The sequence below is a fragment of the Puma concolor genome, chromosome A2, assembly GCF_028749965.1.
Source record: "Puma concolor isolate L17-30 chromosome A2, mPumCon1.1.hap2, whole genome shotgun sequence".
NCBI lineage: Eukaryota > Metazoa > Chordata > Mammalia > Carnivora > Felidae > Puma > Puma concolor.
The window spans coordinates 56,008,847-56,029,112 of NC_141668.1; the positions used below are offsets into that span (position 1 = coordinate 56,008,847).

At 40.8% G+C, this 20,266-nt stretch overlaps 1 protein-coding gene across 2 annotated transcripts in view; it reads right to left on the bottom strand.

Moving 5' to 3' along the window:
* The window catches only part of DNAH11 (dynein axonemal heavy chain 11), a 352,527-nt gene that overhangs the window by 262,349 nt on the left and 69,912 nt on the right, over positions 1-20,266 (bottom strand). For both annotated transcript variants that reach the window (XM_086694494.1, XM_086694493.1), the window contains 8 exons: positions 12,908-13,240; positions 12,430-12,684; positions 12,182-12,351; positions 11,694-11,916; positions 7,509-7,625; positions 7,290-7,376; positions 2,838-2,996; positions 1,385-1,468 (listed from right to left, as the gene is read on the bottom strand). In XM_086694494.1, the coding sequence (XP_086550620.1) occupies positions 1,385-1,468; positions 2,838-2,996; positions 7,290-7,376; positions 7,509-7,625; positions 11,694-11,916; positions 12,182-12,351; positions 12,430-12,684; positions 12,908-13,240 (1,428 nt within the window). The remainder of the gene's footprint in view (positions 1-1,384; positions 1,469-2,837; positions 2,997-7,289; positions 7,377-7,508; positions 7,626-11,693; positions 11,917-12,181; positions 12,352-12,429; positions 12,685-12,907; positions 13,241-20,266) is intronic.

Consider the following 20,266-nt stretch of genomic DNA (forward strand, 5'->3'; position numbering starts at 1 on the left):
CACTTTATTAAAACAAAAAAATGGGGGCGCCTGGGTGGCGCAGTCGGTTAAGCGTCCGACTTCAGCCAGGTCACGATCTCGCGGTCCGTGAGTTCGAGCCCCGCGTCAGGCTCTGGGCTGATGGCTCAGAGCCTGGAGCCTGTTTCCGATTCTGTGTCTCCCTCTCTCTCTGCCCCTCCCCCGTTCATTCTCTGTCTCTCTCTGTCCCAAAAATAAATAAACGTTGAAAAAAAAAATTAAAACAAAACAAAACAAAACAAAACCAAAAAAATGGCTTCAGCTGAGAGTGGGCATTAAGGTGTCTCTCTGAAGTCAGATAATCAAACTGTAGCAAAGATAAATGGGGGCCTAAGCACAGTAATGGCATATGCTGATCCCCTGACATCCAAAAGAATCATGGGACATTTTTGTTATGGTCTTTAGGATAAGGATAATATGAGGGAAAAAAACAGAAAGCCTTGGTAGGAGCCGAGCACAGGATGGGATCAACACAAAGATGTTAACAAAAAAGTAAAAAGTCCTGACACTTTTTAACTGCCTTTCACTTCTGTGCATTTTGGCTTATCCAAAGAGGTTCTACCTTCTTTAAAGGGCATACAGCTATGGGGACTAGCTATCAAAGCACTACATTCAAATAAGGTCTGTTCTGTATATATTGAGTCCCTCTGGGATATCAGAAGAGTCAATAAAGATCACAGTATTCCATATAAATTCACAAGTGGCATACTTCAATTAGTTGCCCCAAATTTCAGAATCAAAGGGTATCTTTTAAGATACAAAATAATGGTTGCTAAAGAAAGAATTAAAAACCTTTCTTAAGCCTACCCTCTCAGCCATGGTACTTGTTTTTTCATGTTTATTTTATTTTGAGGGAGAGAGAGAGAGGGAGAGCGCATAACGCACTTAAGAGCGGGGGAGGTGCAAAGAGGGAGACAGAATCCCAAGCAGGCTCCCCGCTGTCAGCACAGAGCCCGACTTAGGGCTCAAACTCATGAACCAGGAGATCATGACCTGAGCTGAAATGAAGAGTCAAAGGCTTAACTGAGTTAACCCAGGCACCCCTCTGCCCTGGTACTTATAATCTTAACATCCTGCATTCTAGAAAGCCAAAGCTAGCTCAAGATTATAGCTGCTACTCACAGATTCATTTACCCTAGTATGTTTTCACCCACTCATTCACAAAAAGGGAGCCTCGATTAGAAATGCAACTAGCTGAGAGTTAAAAAAAAAAAAAAAAAAAAAAAAAAAAAGTACTGCCTCATATCATCCTGTTTGAAGTAAATAAGGACACCCAGCCCAATATACCAGACACTCGGTTAGGCAAGATGGAAGGAGGTGGTGCTGAGAAAGATAAATGGTTGTAATCGACAGTTATGGAACTTGCCTTGGCAAACCTTCTGAGTTCTACATCCATCTGTTCCACATTAATCTGTCTCCACTGGGTTTTAGTCCAATTATCAATGCTTCTCTGAAAATGCACAGGCAGATAAAAGTGTCAACAACATTTGGTGAAATCAAGTCTCCACAGCAAAATATATAAACTGATGATACACAGTGATTCCATCATCCAGTGAAGAGTCAATTATTTAAATATTAACTGCACTTGTCAAAACTTCCGTATCAGCAAAAACAAAAAAGTTGTCAGGACCTATCAAACTTAAGGTGAAAACATTATGATGTATTAATTTTTAGTCGCAATGACAAATTCCATATACATACCATCATCATTTAATCCTGAGTACTCTGAGTTGATAAGTATATTACCATGAATTCCAGATTTTAAAACTCTACATCTAACATGAGTTTTCATAAGACAATTTTACAACATTATTAAGACACTCATCAATTTCTTGACCATATTCTAGGTCCCTTATTATATTTCTTCCTTTTTTATTTATTTTGAAAGAGACAGAGAGAGAACGCACATGCATGAGTAGGGAAGGGGCACAGAGAGAGAGAAAAAACCAGAGAATCCCAAAAAGGCTCTATGCTGTCAGAGCAGAGCCCAAAACGAGGTTCCACCTCAGGAACTGTGAGACCATGAGGTGAACCAGTATCAAGAGTTGGATGCTTAACCAACTCAGCCAACAAGGCACCCCAGTATATTTCTTTCTATGGTTCTCAACTAACCTCACAGAACATTATGTATAACACATGTTGCAATATACCTACTTCCCCAGAATGTATTTTCCCACTGAAGTTTGTAAATGAATTAACAGTATATAAATTAACTTTAGTCAGGTCCATTATAGATGCATGTACATGTAAGTAGGAGGATATACATGAATCTGCATGCACAAGTAACCATATACACATACTAGTTATATATTAATTTTATTTATATCCCACATAATACCTGAAAAGAACTTGAAGCAGTCAACTCATCACACACAGTTCCATTCAGATCTAAAAATAGGGGCACCTGGGTGGCTCAGTCAATTGAGGCATCCAGCTTGGCTCAGAGCATGATCTAGAGGTTCACAAGTTCAAGCCCCACATCAGGCATCGAGTGACCATGCGTCCCACTTTGGGATTTCAGACTCTGCACTCTCCCTCCTTCTCTCTCTGCCCCTGGTAGGATTTTCTCTGTTTCTCTCTCTCTCTCTCTCTGCCCCCCACTCACTTGTGCTCTCTCTCTCAAAATAAATAATTAAAAATCTTTTTAAAAACCTGATTCAGAGAAGAATCTTCTAAGAGATACACAAATTCTAATTCAAAGGGGAGGGGAATATGATACACACATATTTCACATTATAAAACCCCTACAAAATGATACAGACATTAAAATTTGCCTATTTATACAAAAGCACTCACACACACACAAAGTAGTGTCTTACTCTGATATAAATCATGACATCCCAGAGTCCCTTGAGCAATTTTACTTCTTTGCGACACTGCTTCATTTGTTTGTACTCTGGAAGAGCCACTTCAAAAAGATGGGTAGATTCCTGCATCTGCAACATTTCTTCTTCCAATGCTTCAAGCTCCTGATTTGCCTAAGGAGAAAACACACACACATGCACGCAAACACCCTTAACGTCCAATGAACTGCCAGAGAAAGAGAAACCACGTGGTTCTATACCCCTCCAGTTATGTTAACATTTGCAACCTTCATTTTAAAATGAACATTAAAAGAAATCAGCAGTTTAATTATTGGTAAAATGGAGGTTTTTGATAAGCAAACTCACAGCTACTCAAAAATTCAGAGTAGACTACTAATAAATACAAACCTGTCACCAATATTGCCCCCTACATGCTTCAGCAAAGTTTGCTCTCGCATCAGATTTCTATGAGTACAATTTTTTTTCTCTTGATTTTCATTTTATAGCTGGGGACTTGGCTGGAGAGCAAATGGTGAGGCTCTAGAAGATTCCACTTAAGAAGAAACCACTTCTTTAAAAAAAGAACTTTCGGATTTAAAAAATATCCTAGAGATTATCAGTAGTACAAAATGTACTGAAGAGAATTCATGAAATAAAACACTGGAGATAAAAACAGCACAGCAGGAGAAATTTCACTGTACAATTATCCTTCCCAAGGCTGAGCTACCATCCCATCTATGTATGTATGTCTGTGTTATGCCAAATACAAATGGAGTCATTTTTTTTTCTTTCTTGATAAGCCAACTCTTAATTTTAGTTTTGATTAACACTGTAGTGTGTTCACATGGTTAAAGTTAGAGGAGTACAGAAGAGCCTGTAACACAGCAAAAGCTGGTGCTCTCTCCAATCCTTCTGGGTGCCATTTCTCCAACTCCCAATTCCATGCACAAGCTGCTCCTTCTTCATTTATCAAGTTCAGACATTACGCTAGGTTACTGGCTCTGCAAAAAGAGGACTTAACTTTGTTTTTCCACTTTATATTTTCTCCCAGCCTCCTCTCAATACCCAACTCTTACATTACTTTAGTTCTTCTGGTTTTCTTTTTTTTTTAAATTTTTTTTTTTTTTTCAACGTTTATTTATTTTTGGGACAGACAGAGACAGAGCATGAACAGGGGAGGGGCAGAGACAGAGGGAGACACAGAATCGGAAACAGGCTCCAGGCTCCGAGCCATCAGCCCAGAGCCTGACGCGGGGCTCGAACTCCCGGACCGCGAGATCGTGACCTGGCTGAAGTCGGACGCTTAACCGACTGCGCCACCCAGGCGCCCCATCTTCTGGTTTTCTTAAATTTCAATACTCATACTTAATCCTTCTGGGTCTCAGGTTTCAACTCTCCCAATTTCCCACTATATCAAGAAGAATATGAGCACTTCAATCTTCTCTCATTATACATGTATTTCATTTTTACAAGTTGTGTCTTTATAACCAAGAACTGCAATGCTATGACTCAGTTTACCAATTTTTTTTATTATGAAAAATTCCATACACATAACAAGGTGTGGGGTGTGTGCGTACCATCGGCTTAGGACTATGTTATTGGTAACTTTTAATGGCCTCCTCAGTTTTATTCCCTTCCTTCCCACCACAAGTTTAATTGCCAAATTTTATTTAATATTCCCCTGATCTTTATATTTCTACTATATATATATAGGTACTGCTAAATGCTAAAAGGTTAAATTTTTTTTGAAATTTATGTGAATAACTTTATACTCTATATTAAGACATTTCAATTCCTGCTTTGAGCCATAGTCGTGAGGCTCTGTGAAATTCACTGATTTCTACTACTGTATAACTACTACCTTGCATGAATACTGCATTTGTGACTTTGTATGAATACTGCAATTAATTTATTCTTCAGATGGTCATTAAGGCCATCTGTGTAACCAGTACTGATGCTCTCCCAGGAATTTTTGTGTCCCCTGGTATAAACGTTTCATTTACTCCTACAGCAGTAGAAGCTTCTGTTTGCCTCTGCCTTCCATCTGAGATTCAGCTACTCCATTTTTTTCCCTGCCCTTGAGAGCTTTCTTGGGAGCACAGCAATAGATATAAAGTCACACATGTAGGGGTGCCTGGGGTGACTCAATGAGTTAAGCGTCCAACTCTTGATTTCAGCTCAGAGCGTGATCTCACAGATTATGAGTTGGAGCCCTAGATCGAGCTCCATGCTCAAAGCGTGGAGCCTGCTTGGATTCCCTTTCTCCTTTCTCTGCTCCTCCCCATCTCACTCTCTCTCTCTCTCAAATAAATAAACCTAAAAAAAAAAGTTGCACATTTCTGAACATGCTTCAGCATCTGTTTTACAAAAGGATTTTCTAAATGTCTAGACTACCACACTCCCCAAAGTAAACAGCCCTTTTATTTGTCGTTTTTCCTAGATTACTTACACTAAATTATTCCTAAATATATATACCTAGTAATGTTAATTCCACTGCTTACTGTACCTTTGGATATGAAGAAACAAGAGTACATAATATAAGTTTACCGAGGAATCCGTTATAAAGGAGAAATTCACCATACCACTCCCTCTGATCCTGAAGGGGCAATGGTTTTCTGCCTCATGGAGTGAAGTGCCTTGAATGCTAGGGTCTACTACCAGCCCAGAATAAGCACCTACATGCCTTGGGATGAATCCAGTTAGAGGAGTATTAAATGTATGAGCCACACACACGAAAATGACTTCAAAATAAAGGTAACCCAGCCCTACTATATTCAAAACATCCCTCAACACATTCTGTAGGTACAAGGATAAATATCTCTGACTTTTAAATATTTAACTATATGCTGTTATATTATAGCATGCAAATGGTAGGATTCAATAAATAACTATAGTAAATGTTTACATACAGCACGTTGGTTAGTCAAGTAAAAATGTCTCCCCTTCCACAATCTGTTCAGACCACCTGCAATTCACATAGAATCTTTAAAAACTCCACAACTCTATTAGCATATTCTAACCCACAGTGAATACATTAACCACTTTTCTTTAGCCAAGTGAAAAAAGAAGATCTGCTACAGAATGGTGTTTTCTGAAAGGCTTTAAGGCAGTTATAACTAAATTCAATCTACAATTTGGACAGAGAGGTACAAGCTGTAAGTTTTATACCAGTCTAAGGAGTAAAGACCATCTCCAGCATGAAGTAAAAAGAGGATGGAAGTCTCCATGAAGATCTCAGAAAGATTCACCGTTCCTGAATCTAAACCTCACCAACTCATTTCTTATTTTAGATGCTAGGTTAAGAATTTCTGTTATTTTTCTTTTTTTTTTTTCATTTTTAAAAAATGTTTATTTATTTTTGAGAGATTGAGGGAGAGAGAGAGACAGACAGAGCGTGAGATGGAGAGGGGCAGAGAGAAAGAGAGGAAGACCCAGAATCCCAAGCAGGATCCAAGCTCTGAGCCATCAGCACAGAGCCCAATGCAGGGCCCAAACCCACGGCCCGTGAGTTCAGGACCTGAGCCAAAGTCAGACACTCAACCAACTGAGCCACCCACACACACCTCTAATAAACTTTTAAAACATTTTTTTCAAGCCTCAAGCAAACTATTCACCATTTTGGATTATTTGCCCATAATACTCATTCTTAAGAGTTCACTATAATAATGCAGTTCATTACGAACGAGGACTGCAGGACTAATATTTCTATCCAGAGTTAGGAATAAGTTATAAGCTTTTTTTTTTTTTTTTTTTTTTTTTATTTATTTTTGGGACAGAGAGAGACAAAGCATGAACGGGGGAGGGGCAGAGAGAGAGGGAGACACAGAATTGGAAACAGGCTCCAGGCTCGAGCCATCAGCCCAGAGCCCGACGCGGGGCTCGAACTCACGGACCGCGAGATCGTGACCTGGCTGAAGTCGGACGCTTAACCGACTGCGCCACCTAGGCGCCCCCAGTTATAAGCTTTCTTTAACCATGGTTAAAAGTCACTAGCCAAGTATCACATGGTAAACAACAAAACGGTTAAAATTCCTGTTTTAAAAAAAATTAGAGAGGTAGAATTTTAACACTAATCTGTCACTAACTGTAATCTCCAGTGTTACTTAATTACACACGATGGTTTCTTTAGCTGAAAAAAGGAGAACAGAAGCTGTATCATGGGGATATTGTAAGAACTGGAAGAAAGAATATGAAGTAATATGCTTAAAGTTCTCGACACATATATATAGTCAGTGCTTAAAAATAGTCATTTTTGTTACTTTCACAAACATGATTACTTTGATAATGATGGCGGTTTTGGGAGACAGGATTTAAATCACTATTGGGGAGAAAGGTTCATAAACCAGTTTTAAATAGTTAATTCTCAACTGCGATAACTAACCGCAAAACTAAGGCAAAATATCGCAGTATCTAATTTGACTTTCTAAAATAACTACTGTAGCAAAAAATAATTGAGATCAGCGTTACCTTATCAAGCACAGTGTACGGATTTTCTGTATTAAAACGGAGAGGAGCATAGAGTCTGAATCTCTCTCTGAACTCGGCCTGCTTTTCCTGATGTGGACAGAAAAAAATCTGACAGTGAATCTCAAACAACAGCCTCAATTATTCTTGTAAAATCTTTCTTAGAAATGGGGGGGGGGGAATACCAATAAAAATACCCACAAAACTTGGTAGTTAGCTTACATCGAAGGAAATACATTTTTTCCTCAGCAGCATGACTTCGACATTTTGGAGAGGTGAGACCGCATGTCTGACAGTCACTGCAATCTTTTTGGTCGTTTCCCATCTTTCAGGTAATTCCTGTAAACACAAAGGTGCAAATGGGAAATTACCTCAGTGCTTCAATCCAATCCACTCCACAAGATTCCATGATCCCAGCCTCTTTGAATGAACCCAGGACATCTCATTCTTCCAGAAGAGAAGATGCTTATCCCCAGAAAGATTCAAGTGGCCAGAAGGCTCAGAGCCAGGCTGACCCCCTGGTGCCAGTGGATCCATGTCTTCCAAATATAAACCAGGGCTGTCGTCTGGTGTTAAGATTTCTCTCAGAATAAACGAAAATCTTTTCAAAATACACACCAATCTCCAAATTGTTTTGCTGTTGAGGGAATAAAATTAAAGCACTCTGGAAAGGATTTCCTTGCTGTGTAACAAGTGGAAAAAGAGCCAGATTTAGCAATTTAGCAAGTGGAGAAAGATTGTTTGAAACTGGTGGGACAGAGAGGAAAACGTGAATCAATCTAAGCCCATGTTTTCCTCTAGCTTCCAAAGCTCCTTGTGTCCTTTCTCTGAAGGGACAGTTTGAGCCTTTAGGTTAGGCTCACTGTAACTCTCCTGGATTTCTGAAGTAAAAAGAAGCCAAGGGAAGAGAAGGTTAATTCCTACTTGATGTAGGACAAAACCGGCAATAAACAGTCCAGGTAGCAACTCAACTCTGTACTCCCTGACTACAGTGCAAACAGGACAACCTATTTGGTCAACAAATTATCTTCTTTGAAGAGCCCTTGTAGAGAACCACTGTTGAAAAGCATTCCTTGTGCCCAGACTAACTGAGCATTGTTTCTCTGATCTCCTTGGGACACTGAAATTGTTGTGTCATACAAAACCACCCCTAGGGGACTCTACTTGTGTAGCTCGAGAGCAAAAACAAAGGTTCTAAAGACTATTTGTAACCCTCAATAAATATCTAATGAATGATTGAGTGGGTAGCTGCCAATTATGAGAAGGACGCTGTGCTAAGTGTCAACTGTATCCACGTGGGGGGAGGGGTACCACAAAGATAAAATACGTTCTTCCACTTAAACTGTTTTGTAATCCATCAGAGTGAATGAGAGCTCCCAAGAACTATTCCATATGACGGAATGTGTTAACTTCAATCAGGAGGTCTAGGGGTTATGGAAACAAAATTCTTGGAAGGCAACTTTCCTGACAGCAATTGCCAGAACAGACCAGGAACCAAGAGACCTGGGCTCTAAACGTCCTTGTCCTTCATCAACTTCCTCCACCCTTCTCATCAAAACTCAGCACCCTCATCCGTACAGTCTCACCTTGCCTTTTCCCATCGATTCCATGGAACTCAAATATCACCTGGAATCCTTTCCGGAGTAACAGGTGCAAAAGTCACATCCCTGGGCTTGTGCCCCTTAACCCTTATTGACTACACCAGACCTGCTGTTACCTGCTTCATATTTAGGATTCCAAAAAAGCTTCTGCTTGATAAAAATAGATTTTCATTGAAAACCAAAAGATCAGATGATCTCCAAAGTCTAACTGATATGATTCCCAAAATGAGTTAGCAGTGACTCTGTGGCTCAAAGTAATATCAGGGTTGCAATGGGCAGAGATGAGCAGGAGCTCCCTGGAGATCCTGCCAGGTAAGATTAGCAGCCCAGGTTGGGGTGGGGCTTGTATGGAAATGAGACAGTATTCAGAAACTAAAGGCAGTCATTGAAGGCTTCTTAACAAGGAAGGGACTTAATAAAAGCTATACATTAAAGTTTAGTCTAGCCTCAGACCTTATTGTAGATAGTGAGTAAGGACACAGCCACAAGGAGGGGCTTCTTAGCCCAGAACCAAGCACAGGCTAGTATCTGGACAATGTTATAACTGTTAATGATTATGAGGAGGAAACAGTATCACAAACTACTTTAATTAAAATAAGATTGGGGCACTGTTATCCTCCACATGTATTTTGTGGTACTTTTAAGTCTTATTTTTCCTCTGGATGGAGGCACACACATAGCTAAAAGTGTAGCCCACTTTCGAAATATTAAAAAGCCCAGTGTTTTCAATAATGCATTAACCTCAAATAATGAGCCAAACTCTTAAAACAGAAATTCTAGAAGCCATGGTTACATGATCTGTGTTACCACTGGTTTCTCTATATATTAAGATCCAAGATTCGGCTGAAAGAATATCCAAAGCTCTCTAAAAACAAACATTTACACTGTGCCCCACAACTATCTCATCTCTCACTCTTGCTATGCGTGTCCGTATCCACATCTTACCGCACTCCGTGTCTAACTAGGTTTCAGTTCTCATTGCAGTTATATAGTTAAATAGAACTTAACAATCCATACATATTAATTCTTTATGGTCTCTGTAATCAAGATAACGCTTGTAAATACACTGCTGCATTCAATCTTCACAAAACAAAATGAGAGAGATAAAATGCAGCAGCTGCTACAAGAAGTTTGGCAGTTTCTCAAGAAGTTAAACTTAGTATCACCACAGGACCCAGCAATTCCACTTCTAAGTGTGTTCCACAAGAAACTGAAAGCAGGTACTCAAAAAAAAAAAAAAAAAAAAAAAAGGAATTAGGTACTCAAATAGTTACTTGTACACCGATGTTCACACCAGCACGACTCATAATAGCCAAAAGATGGAAACCACCCAAATGTCCATCAAGACTTAAGTTGTGGTAGATATAAATACAATGTAACATTATTCAGACATGAGAAAGAAAGCAGCATTCACATACTACGATGTGAACGAACCTCAAAAATATTATGCCAAGTGAAAGAAGCCAGACACAAAATACCCTGTATTGTACAATTCCATGTAGGAAGTATCTAGAAGAAGTAAACCCATAGAAACAGAAGACTAGCAAGGGCCAAGGACTGGGGGCAGAGTGCAAGGGAGAAGTCACGGGCAAAGAAGGCCAATAGGCATGGACGTCCTTTTCGGAGTGATGAAAGGGTATGGAGATGAGAGGTGGTGGTTACACAACCTTATGTTCATATTAAATGCCATGTACTTTGTAATGATCACTTTTATGTCATGTGAACGGTGCATTTCACCTCAAAAAAAGAAAAAGTGGGGGAAGTGGACACAGTACCAATGTTAAATGTAAGGGATCTGGAGAGATATTTTCCTGAAGAGGGAGCATGCTCTGAGACAAGCAGATGGGATGAACTCGTACGGTACTCAAAATCAAATCTACGTCTGGGTTCCACACTCTACTCGCTGAGCTAGAATTTAATACAAGTGTGTTTACATTAATGTGTCCACTATTCACATGTACAAGGTGAAACCTAAGTCCATCCTGGAAGTTGGTGGATGATGCAAATATACGATCTACAATACTCCGATATAGGCATGGGAACTGTGAGCTCTTGATTCGTGGTTTTAATTCTAACTACTACAACTTTATTCAGCACTGGGCAGAGAGCAGCCACCAAGTTTTTCCAAAGGACAGAAACAGGAGGACAACACGCAACTCCTATTCAGAAAACAGTGATTTCTCCAACCAAATTGGGCTTTATTCTTTTTTAAGTTTATTTATTTTGAGAGACAGAGAGCAAGAGTGGGGGTGGGGCAGAGACAGAGGGACAGAAAAAATCTCTCTGAGAGATCAGCAGGCTCCAAGCTGTGAGGTCATAGCCTGAGCAGAAATCAAGAGTGCGACGCCTAACTGACTAAGCCAGCCAGGTGCCCCCTGTGCTTTATTCTTTATTAAAGCATCCATAATATGCTTCCAAAGACTAGGACTCCTCTCAACGGACAGACAGCTTTCAATGAAAGAGAACTGGAATATATTTCAGGTCTTAAAGTCAAGGTAAAGTGGAACTCCAAAGAGCACCTCTGAGGCCGTTACCTAAATACCGTCCAATAAGAAGGCAGTGAAGAACAGCAGTTGATATGGAGTATTTTGGCATGAAACACTCCTAGATTTGTGCTGGCTGGTTTTACGATTTATGTGACTTTGAAAAATTTATTAACTCATTAAGTTTCAGATCCCTAACCTGTAAAATACAAGCAGGGGTCTACAGTGTACGTTGTTAAAGGATGGCATAAGAGAGGGGATGTAAAAAGCTTGGCTAAAGTAGGTGCTCAACTTAATTGTGGTTATTTTACCAGTGCGCTTACCTCCAGCTGAATATAGACTTGCTCAGGCATCTTCTGGCCATAGGTTTCCAAGAGTGCGATGGTTTGTTTTAGTGGTTCGAAGAGTTCATCAGTAGTTCTCTGTCGGTTTCTTACCGCCAGAAGATGCCCCATGATATCAACCAAACCATCATGATCACCCTCACTTAAATCTCTCTGAAGTCCAGCATCTGTGTCCTTTATAAAGTCTTGTAGCTCGTTCAGACTATTAAATACACAGAAATATACATGCACACACACACACACACACACACACACACACAAAGACATGCAAACCCAAATTAAGCTCATTAAAACCTTTAGAAGACTTCTGATAGAATCTTATGGTCACTATTTACCTATTTAAACATCACTCGTTATCTCTGTTAAGAAACCGGCAGTTTTAATGTTCTTGAAATTTTGATCTCAATATTAGAAAGCAGTCAGCTGTTCAGAGTTGTAATTCCAAATACCAAAGCAAAGAAGGCTACCTGTCTACGACAAATCTCAAAAGATGCTCCTGAAACATCCAGCTCCATTTCTTAATAATGTTCAGCAAGCTCACTTTGAAGGGCTTCATGTCCACCTTGAACCAGCTATCAAACACTCTGAAGTCATCAAACTTGCTCATCTGAACATACAAAGCTTCATAAATGTCAATCTATAATTAGAAAAAAAATGACTGTAACAGTTCAGTCAAAATCAAAGAAGTACCTTAAACACTAATGGTTTTCCTTGCCTGTTCTCTGAACTGTTGGAGAGTCGGTGGTTGTTCAGGGACTTCTTCATTTGCATGAGCATCTGTCTCCTCAGATGACATACTGTGGCCATACAGGAGAAAATGCCTCATGAACTCAGATCGGTCATCAACCCAGAGGTAAGCGTATGTGTCCAGAGTATTTCTAAAGTCCAAGACTTTGTTGATGACGTCTGCCACTCTGTTCATTATCTCCTGCCTGACTTCTGCCAGGCCTAACATATTCTCCATGTCATTCTAAATGAGAGGAAAGCCAAACGTTTATTAAAAGCAACCTCGCTTCATCAACTATATGCAACAGAACTTACTCACTGAAATTCTTCAATGGGAGAGCAGTTGGCACAATCAATCAAAAACCGTGTTGTCGTTTCCCAGCGTCTCATTTCCTAGTGTTCCCCATTACCTCAATGTATGTTTGAATCATTAACAAAACATAAATACCCATTTACAAAGAAAATACCTGATAATTGGCGATTTCCAGATGTGCTGCCACCCGCTTCATCTGGGCAGACATTCTGAAACTACTGCATAGCACTCCCTCCACCAGATCATAGAAGCCATCCCCAGCCTCTCGTTCTAAAGAAGGTTTAAACAGAATCTCAGGGGGCGTGAGGATCATCTGTGCTTGAAAAAACGGCACAGGTTTCAGTTGTTTCTCCATATTCATCAGAAAGAAATCTAAGTCGTGCATGATAGCTTGAAAAAAGCCTTCCACCACAATGTCATCAATGAATTCTACATAAATCTTCCACGTATCCAGAGAAGGATTTGCTCTGAAGAGCTTCCTGTTTTCCTACAAACGTAAATATTAACAGAGGAGTATAAACAACAGTGAGTACAAAAATGAAAGCTTTACGTTTAAATATTTTGTTAAAAAAATATTTTGCTCCTGCACAAGTCAGGAACATTTAAATGCTAGGTTGTAGAACCTTAAGCTAAATAGTAAAGATCGAAGCAGTTGTTGTGACATTTGTATCAGTTACAAAATACATTCAAAAGTCATTCTTTAAAGGAAAAATAATTATGAAAATTGCATCTTCAAATACGAACAAGAAATTCTTGAGTTCCGAACACATTCTGTATGTCCTGGACATAGGCTCCAGTTCTTGCTCTGTCCCTAACTCCAAGGGGCCTAGGACATGGTCTTCCAGGGCTCAAGGTGTAGGTTTCCCAAACTGGCCCTTCAGAGAACACTGTTCTGGAACATCCAAGGTCACTAAGTCAGCAAAGCGCTCTGTCCTGCAGGCCTTTCTTGGAGATTCACTGTTCCACTATTATAAGTTCACTTACATTGGTTTAACCAAAACACAAAGAACACTTTGTGCAAAGCACCTATAAGTCGCCTACGGAATAGTAACCCAGCTTGGGGAAAACAGGCTTGGTGAAGTCGAAACTCTCTTTGTGCTTCAACAATATTAAGTTCTTCTACTTCAACATCTCCCGAGTGTGAATGATGAATAGGCAGTAGGGCATGACGGGGTCGGACACAGATATGCATCAAGACTGCTAGAGGTGGGGCATACAGTGTGACAGACCTAGGGACACAGATTTGAAAAGATCAGGTGGGCAGCACGGCTGATTCCAGAGACACCTTTCTGAGTGGCAAAGGTTACATAGGCATTACAGTCCAGAGAGCAGAGGCCCAACTCAGAAACGAGAGCACAGACAAAAGGAGACCCTGGAATAAGAGCTGGTTACAAGGCAGACTATACTCTTTGCTTTTTTTTTTGATCTTTTGCTACTGTGGGTATATGATCCAGGATTCAAAGGTGTGTGTTACTTGCAAGAACCAGAAATAAAGAGGTGATAAAAATGGGCCAAGATTAGAAAGTTCTTTGAGGGATTTCTTGCCCTCAAGCAAATTTAAGGGCCTCTCCTTTGAGAAATGCTATCTTGCGCATCCAGGTGGACTATTCATATCCGTATATATCTGTAGTATATGTGACCCACTACCCTGGAGTTGTGCAGTAGACATCCTGGGCAATTGTACATAGCAGTCTCAGTTCCTTTGTGTGCACTAGAAAGAAGAAATATAGATCATAGAGCCGAAAACACAAAAATCCTTAAAGACCATCTTGTTAAGTCTCTTCATTTTAAAGACATAAAAACAAAGACCTAAGACATACCAAGTGTCACAGGGGTAGGAAGTTAGCAACTAAGCTAGAACTAGAAACAGGACCTCTGGACTCCCGAGGGCAGGTCTTTTCCAAACACGTCACAGCCCTGCCCACACCTTGCTTTCACACTTCTACCTTCAGACTGTGAGAGAATACATTTCTGACACTACAAGCCCCCCATTTGTGGTACTCTGTTACCGCAGCCCTAGAATGTTCATACAGGCAGCAATCAAAGAAAGAAAGCCGCGACAAAGCCTGTCCGAGCAAGCTGTTATCAGTAAGGACAATTAAAACTTAGAAACTTCAGGCAAACTTGGAAGCCAAAAGAAACTTTGAAACCCGTATTAATGTTTTTCTTTTTTTGCTACACTACGCTCAACACAGCATATCAAGTGCTCCACACGTCACATTTTGGTGAGCAGGTGTGTTCTCCTTCACACCCCTTCTTCACTCTGTGTCTTCATCCTCATTCGCCAGCCTCTCCTGGTTTTCCTCCTACTGTGTCATGTTCCTTTTCTGCACCTTGGGCTCGTTCTTCTTCCTCCTCCCTGTTTCCTAAGGTTCTTCTTCCTCCTCCCTGTTTCCCCACAGACCTGCCCTTGACTTACTTCTGTTCTCTAGCTACACAGCTCTTGGGGATCTCATGAGCTTAAATGTCATGGCCACCGACTTCTTTTTCACGGGCACTTCCAGTTTACAGCCCTTTCCCAAACTCCAGAACTAGTAAATCCAACTGCTGCCACAACTCCTCCTCATCTGACAGATGCCTCACATTAGGGGCACCTGGGTGGCTCAGTCTGTTCGTCAACTTCAGCTCAGGTCATGATGTCACAGTTTGTGAGTTTGAGCCCCGTGTTGGGCTCTGTGCTGACAGCTCAGAGCCTGGAGCCTGCTTCGGACCCTGTGTCTCCCTCTCTCTCTGCCTCTTCCCTGCTCACACTGTCTGTCTGTCTGTCTCTCTCTCAAAAATAAAGAAACATTTTTTTAAATGTCTAAGACTGACATCTTTTCTTCTCAGCTGTCCTCTTGCTCACACAGCCTTTCCCACCTGAATGTCTGAATGGATTGCAACTTCATCTTTCCAGCTGATGGGCACCAAACTCTTAGAATAGCCTCCTTCTTTGATGTTCCACATCCAATTCTGTTTGTTTTACTTAATTTAAAATATATGCAGAACCCAACCACTCCTAATTATCTCCACAGTCACCTCCCCGGTCCAGGTACCACCATCTGTCACCTAGATTGCTGCCACAGTAACCCACCAGGCCCTCTACCTTCCCTGTGGTCTTGTTTCAACAGGACAGCCTGACTCTGGTCTGAGCACCGTGTCTATCTATAGAGATTCCATATAACAAATGCACTCAGAAGGAAATACTGAATTTGCTCTTTGGTTCCTGTTCTTTTTTCCTTATGAAGAATGAAAAATGAACTTCCCCACATTCCCCTCACCAGAGCTGCCCCTCTGTGAGCACCACAACCCTGTACTTTGCTGTCCTCTCTCCAGTCACTACAGATTAGCTGCCCATGTTCCTGTCTACAGCCAACATCCCCACGTATGTATGCAATCCCATTCCTTCCAAGACTTTCCTCAGTCATTATTTCTCCTCTCCTAGATCATTCCAATCAACTTCTATCACCCCAAAACATCAACCAGCATTAAAAATAAAATCCTCCCAGGGGTGCCTGGGTGGCTCAGTTGGTTAAGAGTCCAACTCTTAGTTTCAGCTCAGGTCATGATCTCACAGTTCGCAAGATCGAGTCCTATGTCGGGCTCTGCACTGTCGGTGGGATTCTCTGGTTGGGATTCTCTCTCTCCCCCTCCACCACTCACACTGTCTCTGTCTCTCTCAAAAATAAATAAACTTAAAAAAAAAAATCTTCCCAAGGCACCTGCATGGCAGAATTGGTTAGGCATATGACTCTTGATTTCAGCTCAGGTCATGATCTCATTGTCGTGAAATTGAGCCCCAGATCAGACTCTGAGTGACAGCACGGAGCCTGCTTGGGATTCTGCACCCCCTCGCACAGGCACTCTCTCTCTGCCCCTCCCCCACTCACATATTTTCTCTCTGCCTCCTCTCCCTCCCTCCCTCAAAATAAATAAATAAACTTTTAAAATTCTTAATCAAAAATAAACAAAACAATGGGGCACCTGGGTGGCTTAGTCAGTTAATCAGCTGACTTCTACTCAGGTCACCATCTCACGGTTCAGTAGTTCAAGACCCATGTTGGACTCTGTGCTGACAGCTCAGAGCCTTGGAGCCTGCTACAGATTCTGTGTCTCCCTCTCTCCCTGCCCCTCCCCCCATTCACATTCTATCTCTCTCAAAAATAAACATTTTTAAAAAACCATTTTAATTTAAAAACAAGTAAATAAATAAATAAACAAAACAAAATAAAATAAAATCCTCCCCATCCCTGACACGCCCCAGGCACTGTGCAGTTTTCAGTTCCCACCCCCTAGAGCTCTTCAATTTAGAGGATTTCTGGTCCCATTTCTCCCATTCTCGTCAGTCGCTCCAATTTGGCTTCCATTCTATTGAGTTAGCTCTGTCACAGTCACCAATGGCTCCCATGGTGCAAAATCTGACTGCCAATCTCGGCCCTCATTTTCCGGTCATAAATCAGGATGGGACAAAGTCAAACGCTTCCTCCTTCTTGAAATCCTTTCTTGACGGGATTTCCAGGACAGCATCTCTCTTGATTTTCCCTCTACTTCACTGGCCTTCTCCGCTTCCTGTGCTGGACCTTGCCCTCCTCCCTGGCCTCAGGGATGACTTCAAGGTCAGTCCTCGGGCCTCTCTTCTATCTACAATTAATCCCTACCTGAACCCAGGTAAGTCTGTGGCTTCCCATATGACATACATGCTCCCGGCTCTCAGCTCTGTGTCACTGGCCTAGACTTCTAACCCCAAAGTCCAGACTCGACTGCAGTGCCAGCCTATGCAAAATATCCCCTTGAGCGTGCCTCTCTCACTAACATGGCCCAAACCAAAGGCTCTCTCTTCATACAAAATCCACTCTCTCACAGTCTTCCCCATATCACTATAGGGAAACTCCAATTTTCCAGTTGCTCAGACCAAAAAATCTCAACTCATCCTTGACATCGCTCTCTCCTGACTCACCACAGCAAATCCTGGTGGTTCCACTTTCAACATACATCCAGCATGACTGCTTCTATCACTACCGTTCTGACCCAAGCCATTGTTGCCTGAATTATTAAACTAATCTCCTAATGGTCTCTCTACCTCCTAAAACCTCCTTGCTCCCCAACCTCTGATTTACAGTCAACAGGCCAAGCCTTGGAACAGAGAGTCTCTGCTGCCATTTCACCTCCCAGTACAAACCAAATTTCTCATAATGGCCTGTCCATCCCCTATGATGGATCCTTAGTCCCTTCTAAGCTTTTATCAGCTACCACTATTCCCCTTATGAATTCTGCTTCAGGCATGCTGGCTCTCTAACTGATCCTGGGACAGGCCAACTGTGTTCTTTCCTCAAACTTCTGTACTTTTGCTACCTACAGCATCCTTCTCCTGATATCTTTTTGGCTCATTCTCTTTCCCTTCTGGTTCAATGCAGAACTGCTACCTTATTAAGAAAGTGTTTCAAACCGCTTCGTATAAAATACCCCCCCATACAAATCAGCAAGGTAGAACTCAAACTTTCACTACTCACAGATGACATGATACTCTATGTAGAAAACCCAAAAGCCTCCATTGAAAAACTGCTAGAAGCAGTACATGAATTTAGCAAAGTCACAGGATATAAAATCAATGTGAAGAAATCTGTCACATTTCTATACACCGCTAGCAAAGCAGCAGAAAAAGAAATCAAGGAACCGATCCAATTTGCAATTGCACCTAAAACGGTAAGATACCTAGGAATAAACCTAACTGAAGAGGTAAAAGATCTGTACTCCAAAAACTATAGAACGCTTATGAAAAAACCTGAATAGGACACAAAGAAATGAAAAAGGCTTCCATGCTCATGGATTAGAAGAAAAAACATTGTTAAGATGTCTATACTACCCAGAGCAATCTACACATTTAATGCAATCCCTATGAATATATTACCAACATTGTTCAGAGCTAGAACAAACAATCCTAAAATTTATATGGAACCACAAAAGACCCTGAATAGCCAAGGCAATCCTAAAAAAGAAAAACACAACTGGAGGTATCACAATCCTGGATTTCAAGCTATATTACAAAGCTATAATATATGTACTATATAGTATGGGCACAAAAACAGACACATAGATCAATGGAACAGAATAGAAAACCCAAAAATGGACTCCCAACTATATGGTCAACTCATCTTCAACGAAGCAGGAAAGGGTAGTCAGTGGAAAAAAGACAGTCGTCAACAAATGGTGTTGGGAAAACCGGATGGCTATAGGCAAAAGAATGAAACTGGACCACTTTCTTACACCATACATACAAAAAGAAATTCAAAATGGATGAAAGATCTAAATGTCCAACAGACCATCAAAATCCTAGAGGAGAGCACAAGCAGCAACCTCTTTGACCTTGGCCACAGCAACTTCTTACTAGACATGTTGCCAATGGGAAACAAAAGTAAAAATAAACTACTGGGACTTCATCTAGATAAAAAGCTTCTGCACAGTAAAGTAAAAAATCAACAAAACTAAAAGGCAGCCTATGGAATGGGAAGATATTTGCAAAGGATCTATCTGTTAAAAGGTTAATAACCAAAATATAGAACTTATCAAACAGAACACCCAAAAAACAACCCAGTTAAGAAATGGGCAGAAGGCATGAATAGACACTTTCCCAAAGAAGACATCCAGACAGCCAACACATGAAAAGATGTTAAACATCACTCATCATCAGGGAAATACAAACCAAAACCATGAGATACCACCTCACACCCGTTAGAATGGCTAAAATTAACAACACAACAAACAACAGGTGTTGGTGAGGATGTGGGAAAGGGGAATCCTCTTGTACTGCTGGTGGGAATGCAAACTGATGCAGCCACTCTGGAAAACTGTGTGGAGGTTCCTCAAGAAACTACAACTAGAACTACCCTACAATTCAGCAATTGCACTATTAGGTATTTACCCAAAGGAGACAAAAATACAGATTCAAAGGGGTACATGCATTCCAATGTTTATAGCAGCATTATCAACAAAAGCTAAACTATGGAGAGAGCCCAAATGTTCATCTGATGATGGATAAATAAAATGTGATACACACACGAACACACACACACATACAATGGAATATTAGCAATCAAAAAGAATGAAATCTTGCCATTTGCAATGATGTGGATGGAAGTAGAATGTATCATGCTAAGCGAAATAAATCAGAGAAAGACAAATACCGTATGATTTCACTCGTATGTGAAATTTAAGAAACAAAACAGATGAACATATGGAAAGCGGGGGGAATAAAAAGACCAGGGAAGGAAACAAATCACAAAAGACTTAATGATAGAGAATAGACTATGGGTTGACGGAGGGAGGAGGGTGGAAATCGGACTAGATGGGTGATGGGCATTAAGGAGGGCACTTGCTGTAATGAGCACTGGTTGTTGAACATAGGTGATGAATCCCTGAATCCTACTCTGTAATCAATATCGCACTGAATGTTAACTAACTAGAATTTTAAAAAGTACACCTCCCCTACCAATGATTCCGTATCCTACCTGCTCTATTTTTTACCATTTATCCTATG